The 18,881-nt window shown below is 41.4% G+C and overlaps 2 protein-coding genes and 1 long non-coding RNA gene across 6 annotated transcripts; 2 read left to right on the forward strand and 1 right to left on the reverse strand.

The window, feature by feature from the left end:
• The first annotated feature begins 12 nt into the window (after positions 1 to 12).
• LOC133476674 (uncharacterized) lies at positions 13 to 3,224 on the forward strand. Its single transcript, XM_061770373.1, has 2 exons — positions 13 to 128; positions 2,108 to 3,224. Exons 1-2 carry the CDS (start codon positions 72 to 74, stop codon positions 2,720 to 2,722), a joined length of 672 nt encoding a protein of 223 aa, XP_061626357.1. The 5' UTR covers positions 13 to 71; the 3' UTR covers positions 2,723 to 3,224.
• LOC133476677 (uncharacterized) lies at positions 3,192 to 5,152 on the reverse strand. Of its 4 annotated transcripts, none has more exons than XR_009788111.1 (3): positions 5,036 to 5,152; positions 3,515 to 4,292; positions 3,192 to 3,330 (listed from the first exon to the last, which is right to left on the reverse strand). It is a non-coding gene; the product is annotated as an uncharacterized LOC133476677 (long non-coding RNA). The 4 variants fall into 4 exon arrangements; XR_009788112.1 differs by lacking the exon at positions 5,036 to 5,152 and adding an exon at positions 4,657 to 4,950; XR_009788113.1 differs by lacking the exon at positions 5,036 to 5,152 and adding an exon at positions 4,596 to 4,950.
• LOC133476671 (actin-related protein 2/3 complex subunit 1B-B-like) lies at positions 5,060 to 17,815 on the forward strand. Its single transcript, XM_061770365.1, has 10 exons — positions 5,060 to 5,212; positions 7,521 to 7,608; positions 9,701 to 9,805; positions 11,234 to 11,456; positions 13,579 to 13,686; positions 14,464 to 14,709; positions 15,645 to 15,720; positions 15,801 to 16,000; positions 17,243 to 17,333; positions 17,477 to 17,815. The coding sequence occupies exons 2-10, from the start codon at positions 7,545 to 7,547 to the stop codon at positions 17,513 to 17,515; spliced, it is 1,152 nt and encodes a 383-aa protein (XP_061626349.1). The 5' UTR covers positions 5,060 to 5,212; positions 7,521 to 7,544; the 3' UTR covers positions 17,516 to 17,815.
• The last annotated feature ends 1,066 nt before the right edge of the window (positions 17,816 to 18,881 follow it).

The following is an 18,881-nucleotide window of genomic DNA, read 5'->3' on the forward strand; positions in this document are numbered from 1 at the left end:
GTTGTCTTTCTTCTTCTACTTTGGAATGATGATGGTGTGGTTCCCTCTCACTTGTCAAGTTTTCGTTTTTCATGTTGTTAGGAGGTGAATCTGTCGAGGTGTGTAAGCTACAATCGAAGAAGCAGAATGTGAGTCAGTTAAACGACGAGAACAAAAAGAAAAAAAGAGTTTGGAGTTGTGTATATTTCATTCAACAGCAAGAATATGATAAGTTCCCAAGTAAGAAATGTGCAAATATGCTTTGGAAACGTTGACGACAAAAAGGCTGAAGAAAAACCCAATTTATATAGAGTACTTAAATTAAAAAAAAAAAAAAGTCTAAACATAAATTAAATATATAAACTGAAAACTGATTTTAAAAAAAGCTATATAATAAAATTGTTTTTAATAAAACTGTCTTGTAACAGCCCCTTTATGTTGGCTGCCTGCTGTTCCACCTGCAGCCTGTTGGTGGTCTCAAAGTGTGTGAAGTTGTGGTAAAATTTCCCAGTGGGTGAGAGAAGAAACAGAAAAAGTAAATGAGAGAGAGAGAGAGAGAGACTGAGTTGCTGCAACAGGTTGCCGATCTTCAGCACCTGTATCCGGTCGCATTTGAGTTGACAAGATAAAGCCCAATGATCGTAATAAAACGGGATGCGGTGGTATCGGAATACAAGATTTTATTGCAGTAATCTGAAAGAGCAAATTTGTCTTGTAGTCTGATCCGGGCATTACATGTTGCCTGTCTCTGACGTGTTGTCTGTCCCACACCGCCGGCGTATTTTATTATTATTTTTTTTTAAATAACTTCATTGGCCGTCAGATATTTACAGTACTACGTCAAAAGATGCGCGACAAGGCTAAAAAGAAACTACCTTTTGGATTTAAATATACTGTGCACGCGGCGACACGGAGTTAATGTCTTTTGCGGAGCTGATCAATGACGTCATTGATGTGGGAATATTGCTGAACTTTTTTTTTTTTTTTTTTAACCAAAGAAATTTTTGGGGGAATTATGTATATTTTCAGAGAGAATTTTTTTTTGGGGGGGCAAATTTAAAAGTTTGAAGTTTTTCATTGGACAGTAACACTATGAAAGGAATTGCCACAAAATGTGCAAATATTTCCTTTTGTGGTTGTGAGCTTTTTCAGTGCTGAGCTGATTGGACTATTTTCTTCCAGCGACAAAAACGTCGCTGTCAATGTTCTTGCGGAAAATTTCCAAAATGAAGTTTTATAACTGATTAAATGAATTGACATTGAAACTGCTGACATATGACAATGTTATTGGGCCCAAGTATAATTGTGTGGCAGAAGAATAAAGTCAAATTCTTTCCAGGAAAAAGGTGGGAATATGAGGTCTTTTTTTTTTAAGAAAAAGGTGAAATTTTACGATATTTTTTTTCCCCAAAAGAAAAAGGTGCACTGTATAACAAAGTTGCATTTTTTGTCAAACGAGAAATTGATGAGCCGCTTTTTTTTTTTTTTTTTTCAAGAAAACAGCGTACAATGAGATTTTTTTCTTTCTAAATTAAAATAAATCAGAATATGAGAGCAAGGTCATTAGAAAAGTCATATTTTAGCAATAGTCTTGTTTTTTTTTTCCTCAGAGAAAAAAGTAATGTGTCATTTTTTTCTGGAGCTTTTTGAATAACTTACATTACACTAATGTAAAAATATTCACAATTTTGATACGATGCCCTCAAGTGGTATATCCTGGAATTAAAACGCCACGACATCAATAAAACGGTTTTGTAGTTTCAAAGACAATTCATAAGTTTGTGATCCCAAACCTTTCGCAACTTCTGTATACAGAGGGTACGGAAAGTATTCAATTTTTCACTCTTTGTTACATTGCAGCCATTTGCTAAAACATGTTTTATTTGTTCCTCAATGTACACACAGCACCCCATATTGACAGAAAAAATGTAATTGTTGAAATTTTTACAGATTAAAAAAGAAAAACTGAAATATCACAGCCCAAGGTTGTGTCCTCTCTCCGCTGCTCTTCTCTCTCTACACGAACGACTGCACCTCAGCGAACCCGACTGTCAAACTCCTGAAGTTTGCAGATGACACCACTGTCATCGGCCTCATTAAGGACGGTGACGAGTCTGCATATCGACAGGAAGCGGAGCGGCCGGAGCTGCGGTGCGGCCGACACAACCTGGAGCTGAACACGCTCAAGACTGTAGAGATGATCGTGGACTTCAGGAGGCATCCTTCGCCACAGCTGCCCCTCACGCTGTCCAGCTGCCTTGTGTCAACCGTCGAGACCTTCAAGTTCCTGGGAATTACAATCTCCCAGGACCTGAAGTGGGCGACCGACATCAACTCCGTCCTCAAAAAGGCCCAGCAGAGGATGTACTTCCTGCGGCTTCTGAGAAAGCACGGCCTGCCACCGGAGCTGCTGAGACAGTTCTACACAGCGGTCATCGAATCGGTCCTCTGTTCTTCCATCACAGTCTGGTTTGGTGCTGCTACAAAAAAGGACAAACTCCGACTGCAACGGACAATCAAAACTGCTGAAAGGATTGTCGGTACCCCCCTACCCACCCTTGAGGACTTGCACGCTGCCAGAACTAAGACAAGGGCGTGCAAAATCCTCTCGGACCCTCCCCACCCCGGTCACCGGCTCTTCCAGCTCCTTCCCTCAGGTAGGCGCTACCGATCAATGCAAACTAGAACTAGTAGACATTCCAACAGCTTCTTCCCTCTTGCAATCAACTTCTTGAACAGCTAACTTACAATTCCATTACAACAAGCTGGCAATTTTTTGACTTGAGTTCGTTGTCACATTTCTGTATTATGTATTACTCGTGCACTCACTGTAGTTGTCTCGCCGTGCTGCACTATTTGCATATAGTGGCCACTCATGCCAGAGTAGCATCTGCTCCATTTGCACACTGATTGAGGAGTATCTGTAACATTTGCACAACCATTGTCCCAGATTATCGCAGTACTCGTCACTTTAAACCGCATCCACTCCTTGAAGTCTCTTGAAGTGCCCTTTGCACAATGGTCATTGCACCGGACTATTGCGATATTAGCCATTCGAACTGAGGACTCTGCATCTTTTTGCACAATTGTTGTTTGTTGTTGTTTTTTGTCAATGTCTTTATGTCTCCAAAGTGTTCTGTAAATTGACTGTCTGTTGTACTAGAGCGGCTCCAACTACCGGAGACAAATTCCTTGTGTGTTTTGGACATACTTGGCAAATAAAGATGATTCTGATCTGATTCTGATCTAAGTCTTCAGACCCTTTGCTGTGACACTCCTATATTGAACTCTGGTGCTGTCCATTTCTTCGGATCATCCTTGAGATGGTTCGACATCTTCATTGGAGTCCAGCTGTGTTGGATTATACTGATTAGGAAAACCACACCCTTGTCTATATAAACCCTTACAGCTCACAGTGCATGTCAGAGCAAATGAGAATCATGAGGTCAAAGGAACTGCCTGAAGAGCTCAGAGACAGAATTTTGGTAAGGCACAAATCTGGCCATAGTTACAAAAAAAATTCTGCTGCACTTACCGTTGCTAAGAACACAGTGGCCTCCGTAATCCTTAAATGGAAGACGTTTGGGACGACCAGAACCCTTCCTCGAGCTGGCCGTCCGGCCGAACTGAGCAATTGGGGGAGAAGAGCCTTGGTGAGAGAGGTAGAGAAGAACCCAAAGATCACTGCCCGAGCTCCAGAGATGCAGTTGGGAGATAGGAGAAAGTTCTAGAAAGTCAACCATCACTGCAGCCCTCCACCAGTCGGGGCTTTATGGCAGAGTGGCCCGACGGAAGGAAGCCTCTCCTCAGTGCGAGACACATGAAAGCCCGCATGGAGTTTGCTTAAAAAAATAGTAAATAAACACCTGAAGGACAAAGATGGTGAGAAATAAGGTTCTTTTTTAAGGTATTAGGCTTAATAAGGTCTTTTTTATATATTTTTCTGTCTGCCCAATTACTATTTTATAGAGGCAATAAATATATACTTTTTAATATATATACTCCACTGCCATGTTTTTTTTTGCGTGTTGCGTCTAATTTTAATTAGATTTGACTAGAAATAAAAGCCCGGGTTCAATCCCGGCCCTGCCCGTGTGGAATTTGCATGTTCTCCCCGTGCCTGTGTGGCTTTTCTCCGGGCACATCCCAAAAACATGCATTCATTGGAGACTCTAAAATTGCCCGTAGGCATGACTGTGAGTGCAAATGGTTGTTTGTGTCTATGTGCCCTGCGATTGGCTGGCGACCAGTTGAGGGTGTACCCCGCCTCCTGCCCGATGACAGCTGGGATAGGCTCCGGCACGCCCGCGACCCTAGTGAGGAGAAGCCGATCAGAAAATGGATGGATGGATAGAAATAAAGGTTTTTGCAGACCATACTCTTATAAAAAAAAATAAAAAATACCACATATGAACACGTTCTATCTTTGCATCAGATACTTTACGGAGACATTTCATATCGTATCAGATGCATTGGGCAAAAAAAAAAAGATTTGCTATTCAATTAGCTGGCGATAGCTCCAAGTGCCTAATTAGCGTATTAGTTCATAGCTTCGCAGTACGCACAATTACAAACCCCTGCCTAGTCACACACACAACATACAGGAGGCATTGAACCTTCGCCGTGTGGTCAACTGTGATTTCATCGATGGTGTCAGGGTTGTAAATCACGCATTACCTGGTCATTAGCGTTAGCTGGGTTTTATTTATTTATTTGTTGATTTTTGTAGCGGGTTTGATCATAGATATGAAGACTATATGCCAGCGTGCTGTAGCAGCCCGGCTAACCGACGTGTCTACGTGGCAGCCATGTTGGGAAGGTCGATGTTCCCTTCAAAAGCAATGCATGGACATTGAAATGAAGTCAAAACGTGCTCATTTCTCAACCGATTTTCACGAGGTTTACTTTTTTTGTCGATGCCAAAGCACGTGCTATCATCACATAACTTTTTCTAAAAAAGAAGGAACACATTTAGGAGGGTCGAAAACACTGAGCAAACACTGCTGATTTTGTGCAAAAAAGGAGAAAAAAACCAGAAAGCAATGATCTCATGTACTTCCTGTTCCCGCCCCCTTGGCCAGTTTCAGCTTCTTCAGCTTCTTCAGCTTCTTCGGTTTCACTGTCGTCGTTGGCGTTCGTGTTGACTGGCCAGAGTCCGCGAAGCTGAGCAGCCCACCTAAAGCCCCCTGCCAACCTCCACCCGGGTCCTGCCCTGCCCTGCCCTGCCCTCGGGGTGAGTAGCAAAAATGCTTACTTAAGTCAGCCAGCCTTGACTGGGAATTTTTAGACACGCACAGACACTAGCGAGTGGAAAATATGTGCACGCACACGCACACGCATACGTTTTGTGTGAGAATGGAATAAGTGGCAACTTTCTGGGTTCTTTCTTTAAGTCACAAAGCTCACTTCCTGTTTGGGTATAACTGGAGGTGGTTGCTTGGGGGTTGTGAGCCTTTGCATCATTACTACTATGCAATATTACCAGAACAAAGTCAAAGTATCTTTGTTAAATATTATGAGACTAAAGCTGTACAGTGGACCCCCGTATATTTGCAATTCGGCATTTGAGGATTCAACTATTCGGAGATTTTTTGTTGTTGTTGTTGTTGTTGTTTGTGTGTGTGTGTGTGTGTGTGTGTGTGTGTGTGTGCGTGTGTGTGTGTGTGTGTGTAGGGGGGGGGGGGGTAATATTAGGAGGATAAAGCTTTCTTTGTTTTTTAGGGAAAAAAAAGATGAATATTACAATAATGCTGTATTTCGTTTCAATGTTTTCAAGACTAAAGGTGTAATATGACAAGAATGAATTTGCATTTTCTTGAACAAAATATTGTATTTTTCAAAGGGAAAAAGAGAATATGACCAGAATGAAAATGTTTTTCTTTCAGAAAAAATGTTGTCATATTAAGAAACTGTCATATATTTTGAGGGAAGACAAGGAAGAATATTACAATAATTATTTATTTTCGGAAAAATGTGTAATAGTGCAAGAAAAAAAAGAAGTATTTGCCTTCTAGAATTTTTTTAAAATAATATTGAGAAGTCATATCTTTTCAAGTTTATTTTTTTCATGAAAAATATTGTATTTTCTCAATGCTGAATAAAGGCAAAATATTACCAGAAGTCTTTTTTTTGTAATATTGCAAGAAAAAAATGTTTGCATATTAAAAGTAAAGTGGTATTTTTTGTAGGGGGAAAAAGGCAGAATATTACAAGGATAAAATATTTTTCCAGGAAAAAAAGAGAAGGAAAAAACATGGAATATTACAAGAATAAAGTTGTAATTTCTTTCCGAGAAAAAAGGCAGAGTTTTACTAGAATAGACTTTTCAAAATGTTGTAATAAAACAAAGGCTATTACAAGAATAAAGACGTGGCACGTTACGAGAATAAAGTGGACTGAGCTGACTTCCTGTTTGTGTGTAACAGGAGTTTGTTGGTTAGGGGATGTGAGCCTTTGACCAGCATCATTCTTGTCATGCCTCAGCTAGTCTGGATCACATTAGCAGCCTCCTCGGATTAGATTAGTCCAAAAAAAAGTGCGTTTTTCAAATTTGTTACAAACTTCCCCTATTAAGCGCTCCAACTTCTGTTTTTCTTTTAGGTGTGACAGTTATGCGTTTGTTTGCTCACCGGGTTCCTCCTGGCGCAGCTTCCTAATTTGCGTCCAGACCAGTCCTCTGATTGGCCATGGCCTATAATCGTTTCTTGCTTGAACCAATTTATGTATTAATATACAGTATTAAGTCGTGTTTTTTCAAGGGGGAAAAAACATAATATTACAAGAATAAAGTTATATATTTAGTTGCAAAAAGCTGAATATTATGAGGAAAAAAAGGTCATATTTGAGTCAAGAAAAAAAAGGCAGAATATTACAGAAGAAAATGTTGTCCTCAGGGATTTTTTTTAACAAGAATAAAGTTGTATATTTTTGAGAAAAGGTGGAATATTAAAAGAATGATTTAAACAATTTAAAAGGAGGCAAAATATTACTGGAAATGTTTACTTCACTGAAGGAAAAAAGGTGGAAAATTACAAGAATTGTCTTATTTTATTTGAGAAAAAAGACAGAATATAATGAAAATAAAATTCTTTTTTCCTTAAGGGGAAAAAAAACAACATTATGAGAATCAAGTCATGTTTTTTTGTGGGGGGGGGGGGGGGAAGTCAGCATTGTACAAGAATAAAGTTATTTATTTATTTATTGCGAAATGTTAAGATAGTACAGCATTTTTTTCTTTTTAGGAAAAAAAACAGACCATTACAAAAATAGTTTTATTTTTAAGGGAAAAAAGGCAGACTATTACCAGAAAATACAGTTTTCAAAAACATTGAATATTATGAAAGCATAGTAGTATTACAGCAATGAAGTATAACCAGTATATACAATTTTATTTTTTTCAAGAATATTACAACAATTCCTAGAAGAAGTCTTAGTTTATGGAAATTGCTAGAATTACAAGAATTAAGTTGCATTTGTCTTTTTTTTATTTTTTTTTTGGCTCACTCGATTCGTTCTCACGCCACTTCCTGGTTTGTGTCCAGTGCTGTCCTCAGATAGTGGTGGCCATGGCCTTCCACAGCTTCCTGCTGGAACCAATTAGCTGCCACGCCTGGAACAAAGATGGAACCCGTGAGTTGCCCTGTCCTCTTCATATTTTGGTTCATCACAGTGCGTGTGTGTGCGCGCACCAGAGAACAAATAGCGTAAAGAATCGCACTGTTGCGATCGGCTCCCAGGTGGGTGGAGGCATTTCCTGTTTCCTGCCATTGAGGTCCCGTCCACGTAAAAACATTGGAGCTTTTTATCCATCGGAGAAATGTCTGTTGGTGAAAAATGGGCAATTGTGAAGCCGAGCGAGCAAACACGTGACTGGTGCAGAGTTTTTATTTAGTTTTGATGTTTTTTTATTTTTGGCTTCGGAAGATGACATTACTAGTTAGAGGTGTATAGCCGTCGTGGAAAGCAGAGCGCTCTCCATTGAAGCTGGGTGAACATGACGGGTGCGGTGTTTGTTTTGGGAAGACGACATTCATACGAGTTACAGGCGTAACCGACATGAGAAACAGAGAGCCGTCTATGAGTGAAAAATAAGAACTTGTGAAGCTGAGCAAACACAAGGATAATGAATCGGTTTTCATTTGGTTTATAGTCTTGGGTTTTTTTATGGGGGCACCAAAAAACACTTTGAAAGACTACATTTGTTAAAGGGTGGAAACATCAACGACATGAAAACCAGAGAGCTGCCTATGCGGAAAAGAGCAGCATTTGTGAACATTTGATGCATATATTTTTTCCTTGAAAGCGACTACATTTATACTCATTGGAGATGTCACCAGCATAAAACAAAAAAATGAGCGATTGCAACCTTTTTTGTCCCCCCTGAATTTCTACATTAGACTACATTGATACTAGTTAAGAGGCGTAACCACCCTGAAAACCATTTGAAGTGGTTTCCATGTGCACAGGGCCCGAGAGGTTGCTTTTTTTCAGCTGCAGTAAACACGCCATATATGGTCGTTCTCATTCAGACGTAAGTTATGTTGGCCAGATGAGCGCTTGCACAAGCACTTCCTGTGAATCAACTGCAGTGTGCGTGCGCGCACATAGTGTACAACGAACCTGAAATATTGGCCTCTTTAGAGAAACTTGAAGTAGTGACTGTGTTTCTAATTGAAGTATGCCAAATCCTCGTCAGAGTCGTCAGCGTCCATTGTGTTTGCGCCGGTGACGTCGTTGCCCCAGATGGCACAGTTTATAAATATTTGGCCCTTTTTTGACATTGTAGTTAGCCGTGTGCATTTTAGTTATGGATAGTTCAGAATCTAGTGTGTTTCGTCTCTTTTATTAGTCGTTGCTAAAAGAAAGGCCGAACACCGCGGTGTCTCCACTTATGACATGCACCGTGACTGAATCAAGTGTCCTGGTTATCGACTTGCCTCATGTTCCCAAGCACTGCAGTTTGTTATTGATAAATATCTCTTGCCTGAGCATAAATAGCATATTATTATTATTCAAAAGCATATTAAGCTCTGGTTCTCCTGAATAAAAAAAAGTAACTATTGGGAGATAAATCAAAGTAACTGTAATGTGACTATCCTCTAATGTAAAAAGTAACGCGTTCGATTACGTATGACGTCACCGGACCGCAATTTTTGAGTAACGCGTTACAAAGGCATCACTGTCTACAGTATTGTACGTGATCAAACATGAAGTAATAACATAATTCAATGGAATGGAAAGAATTCAACTTAAATCATGATTTCTGGCTTCAATTCAATGGCCATAATGCTGCTCCTTCTGGTGTGTGTGCCTGGGCCACCAGGGGGCAGTATAATACATAACACGACACCAAGAAAAAACAAGGATAGCAGAAACGATATTTTATTTATTTATTTATTTTTACTTTTTACTACATTTTAAAATGTTTTGTATGCTTCTTTCCTTGGTACATCCCAAAATAATTGAGAAAAAAAAACGAAATATGGACAACATGCATTTTCTCGTACATTTAAAAAAAAAAAAAAGTTCATTATTTTGGTACTACATTTTTTAACTTTAAAATGGGTCAGTATAGTCAACAACATAACAGGAGCCTTGTAAACGTTCTTTGGGAATTAGTTCCACTAGAGAAGCCAATGCAACAACACAGGGTTGACCTTTTAACAGTCGTTGAACTGAAGTTTTGCGCCTTTCGACTTTTTTCTTTTTGTCCCTTCCCCAGAGGTCGCCATCTGCCCGAACAATCACGAGGTCCACATCTACAAGAAGGACGGGACCAAGTGGACCGGGATCCACGAGCTCAAGGAGCACAACGGCCAGGTGACGGGTAAGAGCCGGTCACTCCCGTCATTTCTCGTGTATAATGTGGACCTCCAAATTCTGGAAAACCCTTCAACCTATGTGCCATGCATTTTTACAATGCATGGTTTTGCTTCTGATGATCAAAACATTAAGTATTATCTGTATTTTGTTAGTTTTTTCAAATAATTATTCTGAAGTGAAGCCCTTTATTTGAACACATAATACTTTCTTTTGATTTACTTGCTCTTATTTTGAAATTCACAGCCCTACTTTTATGAAGTAAATGAGAAAACACGCAGTTGTGCTCATATGTACGATTACCCAGGCAGAATTTGTAAGATGTGGACAATTCTTTCAAGAAAACAGGATGGACAAGGTGAAACACATTTCATTTTATGTGAATGGCATTCAAATTAAACTGTCAAGCATTTCAGAAAAGCATTATCATTAAGCAAAACATAACCAAAAAGAAATGAATGATGTAAAAACAAATAATAATAAAAGAATTCATAAATTCTGCCTGGATATGTAAACTTATGAGCACAACTGTACATCTATGTGGTCATGTGTACGCTACACCTTTTTATTACCACTAGGTGGCATGCTAGATTGAAAGTGTGCAGCTTTTTCATAACCTTTAGATGGCAGCAAACATTTATAAAATGTGAAAGTCTTTTTCATTTTCTCCTATACCTATGTATAATGTGCACTATTGACTTTTAGCAATTTTTGGGGGTAAAAAAATGCACATTATACACGAGAAGTCGCGGTAAATTATTTACCTCATCCTCAATGGAGAATTGTTATTAGGGATGCCCCCGATCATCACAAAGGCAGGCAGACTTCAATTTGAAAAGAAAACGCTGACAGCTGTCTGCCACGGACAAAATCTACACATCTTCCCGAGGACCCCTTAGCTGCCCAACAAGGTGCCTTGTGTAAAATAAACGTAGTTCAGCACTGTCTGTGCAATGCATGCACAAAACAGCAATTTACAACAGAAGAATCCGTCTTTCCGGTCGTCCTTCAAAACAGAATAAAAAATGTCGTAGAACATTACGTAATCGTTAAGGAGCCACATCGGTCGCAGCGAAGCAACGCGTCTGTTGTTGTAATATTGAATGACCCAACTTGGCTATTCTAGGTTTAATAAAATACATTCAAAAATGTACCTGTAAAATAGATTGTTGCTGTTTCTATTTTATTTAGGAGAAATAAAATGAATCATCAATCAATTTTAAATGTATACATATAATTGTTGATTTTAATATTATTTGATATACAATAACTAAATTCAACATTTACCATAGAATGGAATGAAAAATAAATAGAAAGATGAAGAGAGCTTTCCATTTTGTAAATCATTTGGGAGAAACATCATGTGACGGGACGCTTGATAACGTAAATGCTTGGAACAGTACGCGTATGTGAGCCTCCATCTCTCCCGCCGTAGGCGTCGACTGGGCGCCCGACAGCAATCGCATTGTGACGTGTGGCGCCGACCGCAACGCCTACGTTTGGACTCTGAAGGAAGGCACTTGGAAGCCCACCCTGGTCATCCTGCGCATCAACCGGGCAGCGCGCTGCGTGAAGTGGTCGCCGCGGGAGAACAAGTTTGCCGTCGGAAGCGGCTCGCGACTCATCTCCATCTGCTACTTTGAGGAGGAGAATGACTGGTAGGGTGCCATAGACATATAGTACTCACCAGAAGTTGGGGATAACGGACTTTGGGGTGAAATCTTAGCATCGACATAAAATGCACCGTAACCTTTACGAGGGAACTTAATTTGACCTGTAAACTGTTCAGTGCACATTTCCGACGCTTCGCTGTGTCAGCGCTTTTTTGCACAACGTGCTGTTTTCTAACGAGGAGCTGAACGTCAAAATTCACAACAAGTGTCCAAACCTGAGACTTCTCCCAAGGCAAATCTTCTCCCAGGACAATCATTGGCTCTCTGTAAAACCTTTTCTCGAGACTAGAACATTCTCTCTGTCGAGAACAGGACCTTCTCTTGGGACAAGAACCTTCTCAAGACTAAAATCTCTTTAAGCTCTCTGAACAAGAACCTTCTCTCTGGACGACAACCTCGTCTCGAGACTAAAATCGTAATGCTCAACCGGAAAGTTGAGGATTGCAACCTTTTTGGGTAGGTTGCGGACAGCTAGTGAAAATGACATTGGTTGTATTCCATCCATCCATCCATCCATCCATCCATTTTCTGAGCCGCGTGCCGGAGCCCGTCCCAGCCGTCATCGGGCGGGAGGCGGGGTACACCCCCAACTGGTTGCCAGCCAATCGCAGGGCACATACAAACAAACAAGCATTCGCCCTCACATTCACGCCTACGGGCAATTTCGAGTCTCCAATTCACGTGCATGTTTTTGGGATGTATACAGCGCAGTTCGGCTTATGGCTTGCGGGGAACACGGCCAGAAATACGCTTTGGATGGTGATGAAACTCATTCGAATCTACATAATCTACTGTAAATGTTTTTTCAGAGGCTATTTGAAGATTTATTTAGATTTCTCTCAAATTCTTTCACATTTGTATTGTTCTTAACGCCTATAAAAGTGGGCCGTGACATTGCAACAATTGGAAAATGAACCACGAGAGTAGGAACCGTTGCTCTCCTTTTCTCAAGAGTCCCTTCCCTAGGGATTAGAACCTTCTCTTGGGGCTACAACATTCTCTGGAGACTAGTCACTTCTGTTGGAAATAGAAGCTCGTTTCAGGACTAGAACCTTTCCTGGAGACCAGTCCCTTCTCTCGCGACTAGAACCTTCTCTCTGGAGTGGCACCTTCTCTCCCCGGACTAGTACCTTCTGTTGGGACTAGAAACTTCTCTTGGGAGAGAGACTTCTCTCACTACTACTAACTTTTGTCCGGACTACAACGTTTAAACCTCACTTGGGACAAAAAGCTTCTCCGACGACTAGAACCTTCCCTGTCAAGTGCAACTCCACTCAACTTTGTTCATGAAGCACTTTTAAAACGACAACAGCTGCAACCAAAGTGCTGTCAACAGATACAAATCAAACATAAGAAATCTAGATATTTTTAGAACATTTAAAACAAAAAAAAACATGAAAATAGCTGTGAAGTCTTAAGCCGAGTGGAGAGTCAAAGAATAAAATGGACGGCCAGAAAGTTTCTCTCATGTCCTTCCGCAGCGTAGGACGAGCAACGGAAAAGGCTCTATCCCCTCTGAGCTTCAGCCGGCCGGGCTGCGGTGTCGGCTTGGAGTTGCTAAAAGGGTTAAGGCAAGGGGTGTCGAACTCCTTTTTGTCACGGGCCACATCGGAGCATCGGAGGGCTGTTATGACTGGCAAACCCATCTCACCTCATGTAATTGCTTACAGTATCCACAACAAATGGATGAACAGCCAGCTTTGAAATCAGAAGCCTATAAAAGCGTGCTTTTCAACAATTCCATTTCTTGGTAACCCAAAATGCTTGTAATATATCCTTATTGCACTAGAACACAATTAGCAATTTGATTTGCTTTCGCAGGCCACATAAAATGATACGGCGAGCTGGATCTGGCCACCAGTTTGACATCTATGGATTTAGGGACTTAAAAACAAATGACATAAGGTACTGTAATCTCGGGACTTGTACCTTTTTCTTGGGACTAGAAACTTCTCTCTGGACTGCAGGGCTTCTCTCAAGACCAGCACCTTCCCTATGGACTAAAACCTTTTCTGGGAGCGAAAACCTTTTCTTAAGACCAGAACCTTCTCTGGAGACAAAGTATGTGCTGTATGTCTCTCAGCTGATGATGTCGTCACCCCTCCAGGTGGGTGTGCAAGCACATCAAGAAGCCCATCCGCTCTACCATCCTCAGTCTGGACTGGCACCCCAACAATGTGCTGCTGGCCGCCGGCTCTTGCGACTTCAAATGCAGGTAACACACAGCTCCGTTTACACTCAACCGGTTGTTCTCAAACGTCCCTCCAAGTCTCACCACCATGACCAACATTCAAATACAGAAGCGTATTAAGTAGGCGTCAAGGCGTGGGCGGCGACCGCGCTGACGTCACTGCAGCTACCCCACGCGCGCTTTTTCGCCTTTATCGTCGAGCGCAACCCACGCGAACCGCCGACTTACAGGACCGGAGCGGAACAGCACGGCTCAACAATTAAGGCAACCATTTCTCACCGCCCTTGCTCAGTGTGAAAAGTCACCCCGGTGCGACTGATGCCGATATTTGGCGGCGCTGTCGCAGCGGCCTACGAGGAAGCGGGGAGGCTTTCCCCTCTGCTAAATGAGTCGACCGTACGTTGGCGATTATGTATTTGTCGTTGTTGCAAAATACATCCTTATATTTACTTATATTTACAGAGGAGGAGGAGGAGGAGGAGAAAAAAAAGGGATGGGTGCATCCCATCCTAATTTCATGGCAGTTGAAACTGACTTGTGAGCTATATTTCCACGAAGAGCGTTTCAAGGTGTATTTCAGGCTGCGCCGGGAGCACTTTGAAATTCTCCTGCAGAGGTGTCGCTATTTGGACATTTGTTTTATTCAATGGATGCCTTCGGCGCACGGCACACTCGGCACATACGTGATGAATGCCAAAGTCGAGGCGGTGCCGTGCGGTGTGAAAAGGCCTTTAGGTGGACAACTGAGGCTTGTTTGGAATGTTTGGAATCGTCTGTACTTACTGAATTGACCGCTCGCAGGGTGTTCTCAGCCTACATCAAGGAGGTCGAGGAGAAGCCGAGCCCCACGCCCTGGGGCAGCAAGATGCCCTTCGGCGAGATGCTGTTTGAGTCCGGGGGGTCCGCGGCCGAGGGTCCGAGCGCAGTGCCGGGGAGCGTCTGCGGCGGCTGGGTGCACGGCGTTTGCTTCTCCGACTCGGGCGACCGCCTGGCGTGGACATCGCACGACTCCGCCGTGTCGGTTGCGGAGGGCGGCAAGACCGACACGTAAGAATTCAAAATAGATTTTTTTACAATTACAATTATTGATCTAATACAAATATTGATTTGACATTTACAAGAAAAAAACATGACAAGTGACAAAATATATTCGACATATACATGTAAGGTTGTTGTGTCATTTTTCAAAAGAATTGTGAATAATAAAATTCAATTTGACATATGCATTTCATATTTAAATTGTATTCCAAAATCGGGTTCATTTATTTACAGTAAAAACTGGTCAAATAACCACTTATTAAATAATGGATTTTTCTGTTGTAACTAATAAAAGAAAAAAAACGGCTTTGTGTGCAGTACATTTAAACATTGTTTGTAATTTGAGTAGTTATTTATTTTCTTGTGCATAAGAGTAAGAGTGCTATTCTATTAAATCATTGGTTAACGTATCTATTGTAAATAAGGTCAAAATCATACAATAATAATCATTTTTACAATGAATTGTATTGGTGCACTACTTTATTGTAAAGATGAGTAAAATAAGCAATTTGACATATACATTTGTTGTAATCATTTTATGAATTGGTTAATTTGTTTGTCAACAATTTGACATCACATATGTATTTACATTTAATATGTAAATGATTGGTTCATTTATTGTAAATGATGAACTAGAAAATGTTCAACAGTTTTACACCTACATTTAACATTTGGAATGAATTTGATCAAATCATTTCATAAAGAATATAAGTACAAATAGAGACACATTTCAAACACACAGTTAGGTGCCACTTTTGTAATATTGGATTGAATAGTTGGTTCATTGATTGATTGTACATAGTAAAACAATCACATGTTCATTTATTTCCGGAAATGACGAATTCATTCACTAATTATAAACAATAACCTTCCAAGTGGTGAATGACTAATTCTTTCTGTTGAGCATGCGCCTTTGACTGTTGCGCGTGCGTGCAATTCCACAGCGTGAGGAGTCTGCGGTCTGACACACTTCCGCTCCTGTGCGTCACCTTCATCACAGAGAGCAGCTTAGTTGCCGCTGTGAGTTGTCGCCTTGTAGTTGTGCTCACATCGCACGCGCGCTCATACGCGCGTCTTGCCTTATGCCCCTCCCCTTTCAGGGCCACGACTGTTGCCCCATGCTCTTGGTGCTGGACGCTGCCAACGGAGGCCTGGTGTTCGGCGGCAAACTGGACGTCCCCAAGCAGGCGGCCCAGAAGGGGATCAGCGCCAGGGAGCGCTTCCACAACCTGGACCGGCGTGCCTCGGAGACCCAGAGCACCGACAAGGACCTGAGCACGCTGCACAAAAACAGCATCAGGTGCGTGTGGACTGAATACCAAGAGCAATACCCTCAATTTGCTTTGTCTTTTGTCTTTGTCACCCAAAATACACCCAAAAAACCAAAATAGGACAAAATGGGACATTCTTTGGTACCTTTGTGTAAACTGAGGCTGTCTACCAAAATACATTTTCATCTTTTTTTTACGAGCGAGCTTGAAACTGTCTGTGTTTACCACCACATTTGCACAGGTTCCCGCAGAAAAGATGCACTTTATTGTCATTGAACGGTCCCTGGGACTCAAGAAACAGTGAAAGAGCAAATAATAATACAGTAATACAAAACAACCGCAACTTACTGCGAGGTGTGGGCCGGAGTACCCAAGTTTAGCCGGTCGCAATTGAAGACTACCTCGCATGACAGCGCTGTTGTATTTCGGAGTCGCGCAGCGGATTGGTTTGCCCTAATGCGAGTCACCGGAAAGGCGTTGCGTGCGGCTGCCTCGTGCCGTTTGATTGAAATGGATTCAAATAACGCTAGTGATCGCGTCGGATCGGTGCAATGGCGCCCTGTGCGGGAGGCGAAGTCTAAAAATAGATCGCGCATGCGATAATTGATAAAAAGCTTTTTTCGCCGTGTAGATCACTGTAACGCAGTGAAAGTACAGTTTCTTCTTAACATAAATACTCGAGTAAAAGGAAAAAGTACGATGCCTTAAAACCACTACTCTGACAAGTAGAAAAGAGAGTCAATGTCGTGCGTTCCTAGCCACCGCTGCCGTGACTGTGAATGTGTGTGTATGCCTTTTAAGAGACGTTGAACGACGTGGATGGAAATGTATGAGGACGCACTGTTGCCCCGACTATTTCCTGGCCGCTGTGGTGTTCGGTGAGGCTACCGACAGGTGTGCTTGTGGCTGCAGGAAACAGTGTTACCGTTGATGTCGTTGCTGTTTAATAAAGCAATTGTGGTTTCCATCCTCCCTCTATCCCAACCACTTCTTACGGATTACAATTTGTTCTCACGAAGCCGCAACAAGTCAACCGCGATATATATAGCGAGGGACGACCGTAAACATCATTCAAATGAGCCAATCGCCTGCCAAAATGTAGCAAGTAAAAATACACATTTGCTTTTCTCTAAAAGTCAAGGATTGCTCATCTGTTGATTCATTTCAGACAGGCTGTTGATGTATTTTGGAAATATATGAGCATATGGTGTGTGCGCATGGAAAAGGACCAGCATCTCAGGGCCAACGTTGTTCATCTTTTGGCGTTTCAGTCAAATCTCAGTGCTGCAAGGAGGACGTCGGCAGTGCGCCAAGTTCTGCACCACCGGTATGGACGGAGGCATGTGCATGTGGGACGTCAAGGTGACACGCACGCGCGTACTCGCGCAGCATCTTTCTGAAATGAAACGCACACACTCAATCTCTCACACACACACACACACGCACGCACGTGAAATCTCACACGAACTATCTTATGTCGTGTTTGTGTTTGTGTTTGTGTTCAGACTCTGGAGTCGTCTATGAAGAACCTGAAGATCGTGTGAAGCCATTTGTCATTGAAAAGAAGAAAGAGAATATGAAGAAGACAAGCGCTGCCTTATTGCTCTATTTGAATCAGCTCTTGTTCTCGATATGCTAAGGTCAACCAATCGGCCGTGCGCTCGGGCTCACACGTTAGCGTCTGCTAACGCTGAGCTCAGACCTGACCCAACGCTTCAAGCAGAATTTTCTAGATTACAATAATGATGATAATATCCATCATGAGAGGCCATAGTAACCCTCCTTATAAGCTTATGCTGGTCATAATATGCATTTCATTAAAAACAAAACTGCTTTGTATTCTTTCCGCATTTGTGTTATATTTTAATTCTATCAAAAGTCTTAATTCCCATTTTCTATGACGTCTGACTAGTACAATTATCATTAAGCAATCATTTACTACAAATACATGCAAACATTTCAAGTCAATGTTTTTTGAACCTAATAGCCTTTATTTGTATGTAATAAATGTTTTTTTTAGTTTATTTTCTTTACAAAAAAGGAATTGACCAATCGATCCATCCGTCCAGCCGTCCGTTTTCAACAGCGCTTATCCCGGTTGGGGTCACGGGGCGCCCGAGCCGATCCCTGCTGACTTCGGGCCAAAGGCGGACTCCGCCCTCAACTCTGCTTAAGTCACCAATTATTCAATATCATTGATTTGAAAAAGGTTAAATGGAGATGGAAAATGATTTGTTTTACAGTTGGATTTTATTGACAATGAATTAACCAATGATTTAATACAAATGATTTATTTTATTCACAAAAAGATAAGCCATTAGTTTAATATAATTCATATTTTGAAAGTTACATTATATGTCGTTTGTTTATATTCTTTATTAATGAAATGAATTTCAAGAACTGTATGTAAAATGATTTACTATTATTGCTTTATTTTATTTGCAACAAATTAATTGTTTAATGAAATAATTGAATACAAAATAAAGAAAATGTATCATTTTGAGGTCACCAAGATTTTGAGGGGGAAAAAAAACACAGGCCACACTTTGTTGTACTACGGAAGCGTATAGTTGCCACACCCAAAATGTTTTAGTACCATGATAAGTTTCCTGTTCAAACGTGCTAAGTTTCACGTCGTTCTCCAATCTAAATGCTGTTTTTCAATGTGCTGGTGTAGCGAGTGAATTGTCCACCGAGTGTCTGGCTTTGCACACAGAGAGGTGTGTTGCCGCCGTCCGTCTCGTAGGAGCGGCGCTACCCCGAGCTTCCAATGTTGCATCGTTTCCTTAACAGGAATTCGTTATCGACGGCGTCGGAAGCCTGAGAGATTTGGATGAACGAAGCGGCGCGGGGTTTTCTTCGATCGAGTGCAGAAACTACCAACTACCTACATCGGTAACCGGAGCGCTA

This window comes from Phyllopteryx taeniolatus, chromosome 4, assembly GCF_024500385.1.
Source record: "Phyllopteryx taeniolatus isolate TA_2022b chromosome 4, UOR_Ptae_1.2, whole genome shotgun sequence".
In the NCBI taxonomy this organism is placed as follows: Eukaryota; Metazoa; Chordata; class Actinopteri; order Syngnathiformes; family Syngnathidae; genus Phyllopteryx; species Phyllopteryx taeniolatus.

What these genes read in the sequence shown, in the direction of transcription:
- LOC133476671 (XM_061770365.1), top strand. Translation starts at nt 7,545, where the DNA reads ATGGCCTTCCACAGCTTCCTGCTGGAACCAATTAGCTGCCACGCCTGG. An exon ending in CTGCACAAAAACAGCATCAG is followed by an intron (nt 16,001 to 17,242) that starts GTGCGTGTGGAC and finishes TTGGCGTTTCAG; the next exon opens with TCAAATCTCAGTGCTGCAAG. An exon ending in TGTGCATGTGGGACGTCAAG is followed by an intron (nt 17,334 to 17,476) that starts GTGACACGCACG and finishes GTTTGTGTTCAG; the next exon opens with ACTCTGGAGTCGTCTATGAA.
- LOC133476674 (XM_061770373.1), top strand. Translation starts at nt 72, where the DNA reads ATGTTGTTAGGAGGTGAATCTGTCGAGGTGTGTAAGCTACAATCGAAG. An exon ending in TACAATCGAAGAAGCAGAAT is followed by an intron (nt 129 to 2,107) that starts GTGAGTCAGTTA and finishes GCATATCGACAG; the next exon opens with GAAGCGGAGCGGCCGGAGCT.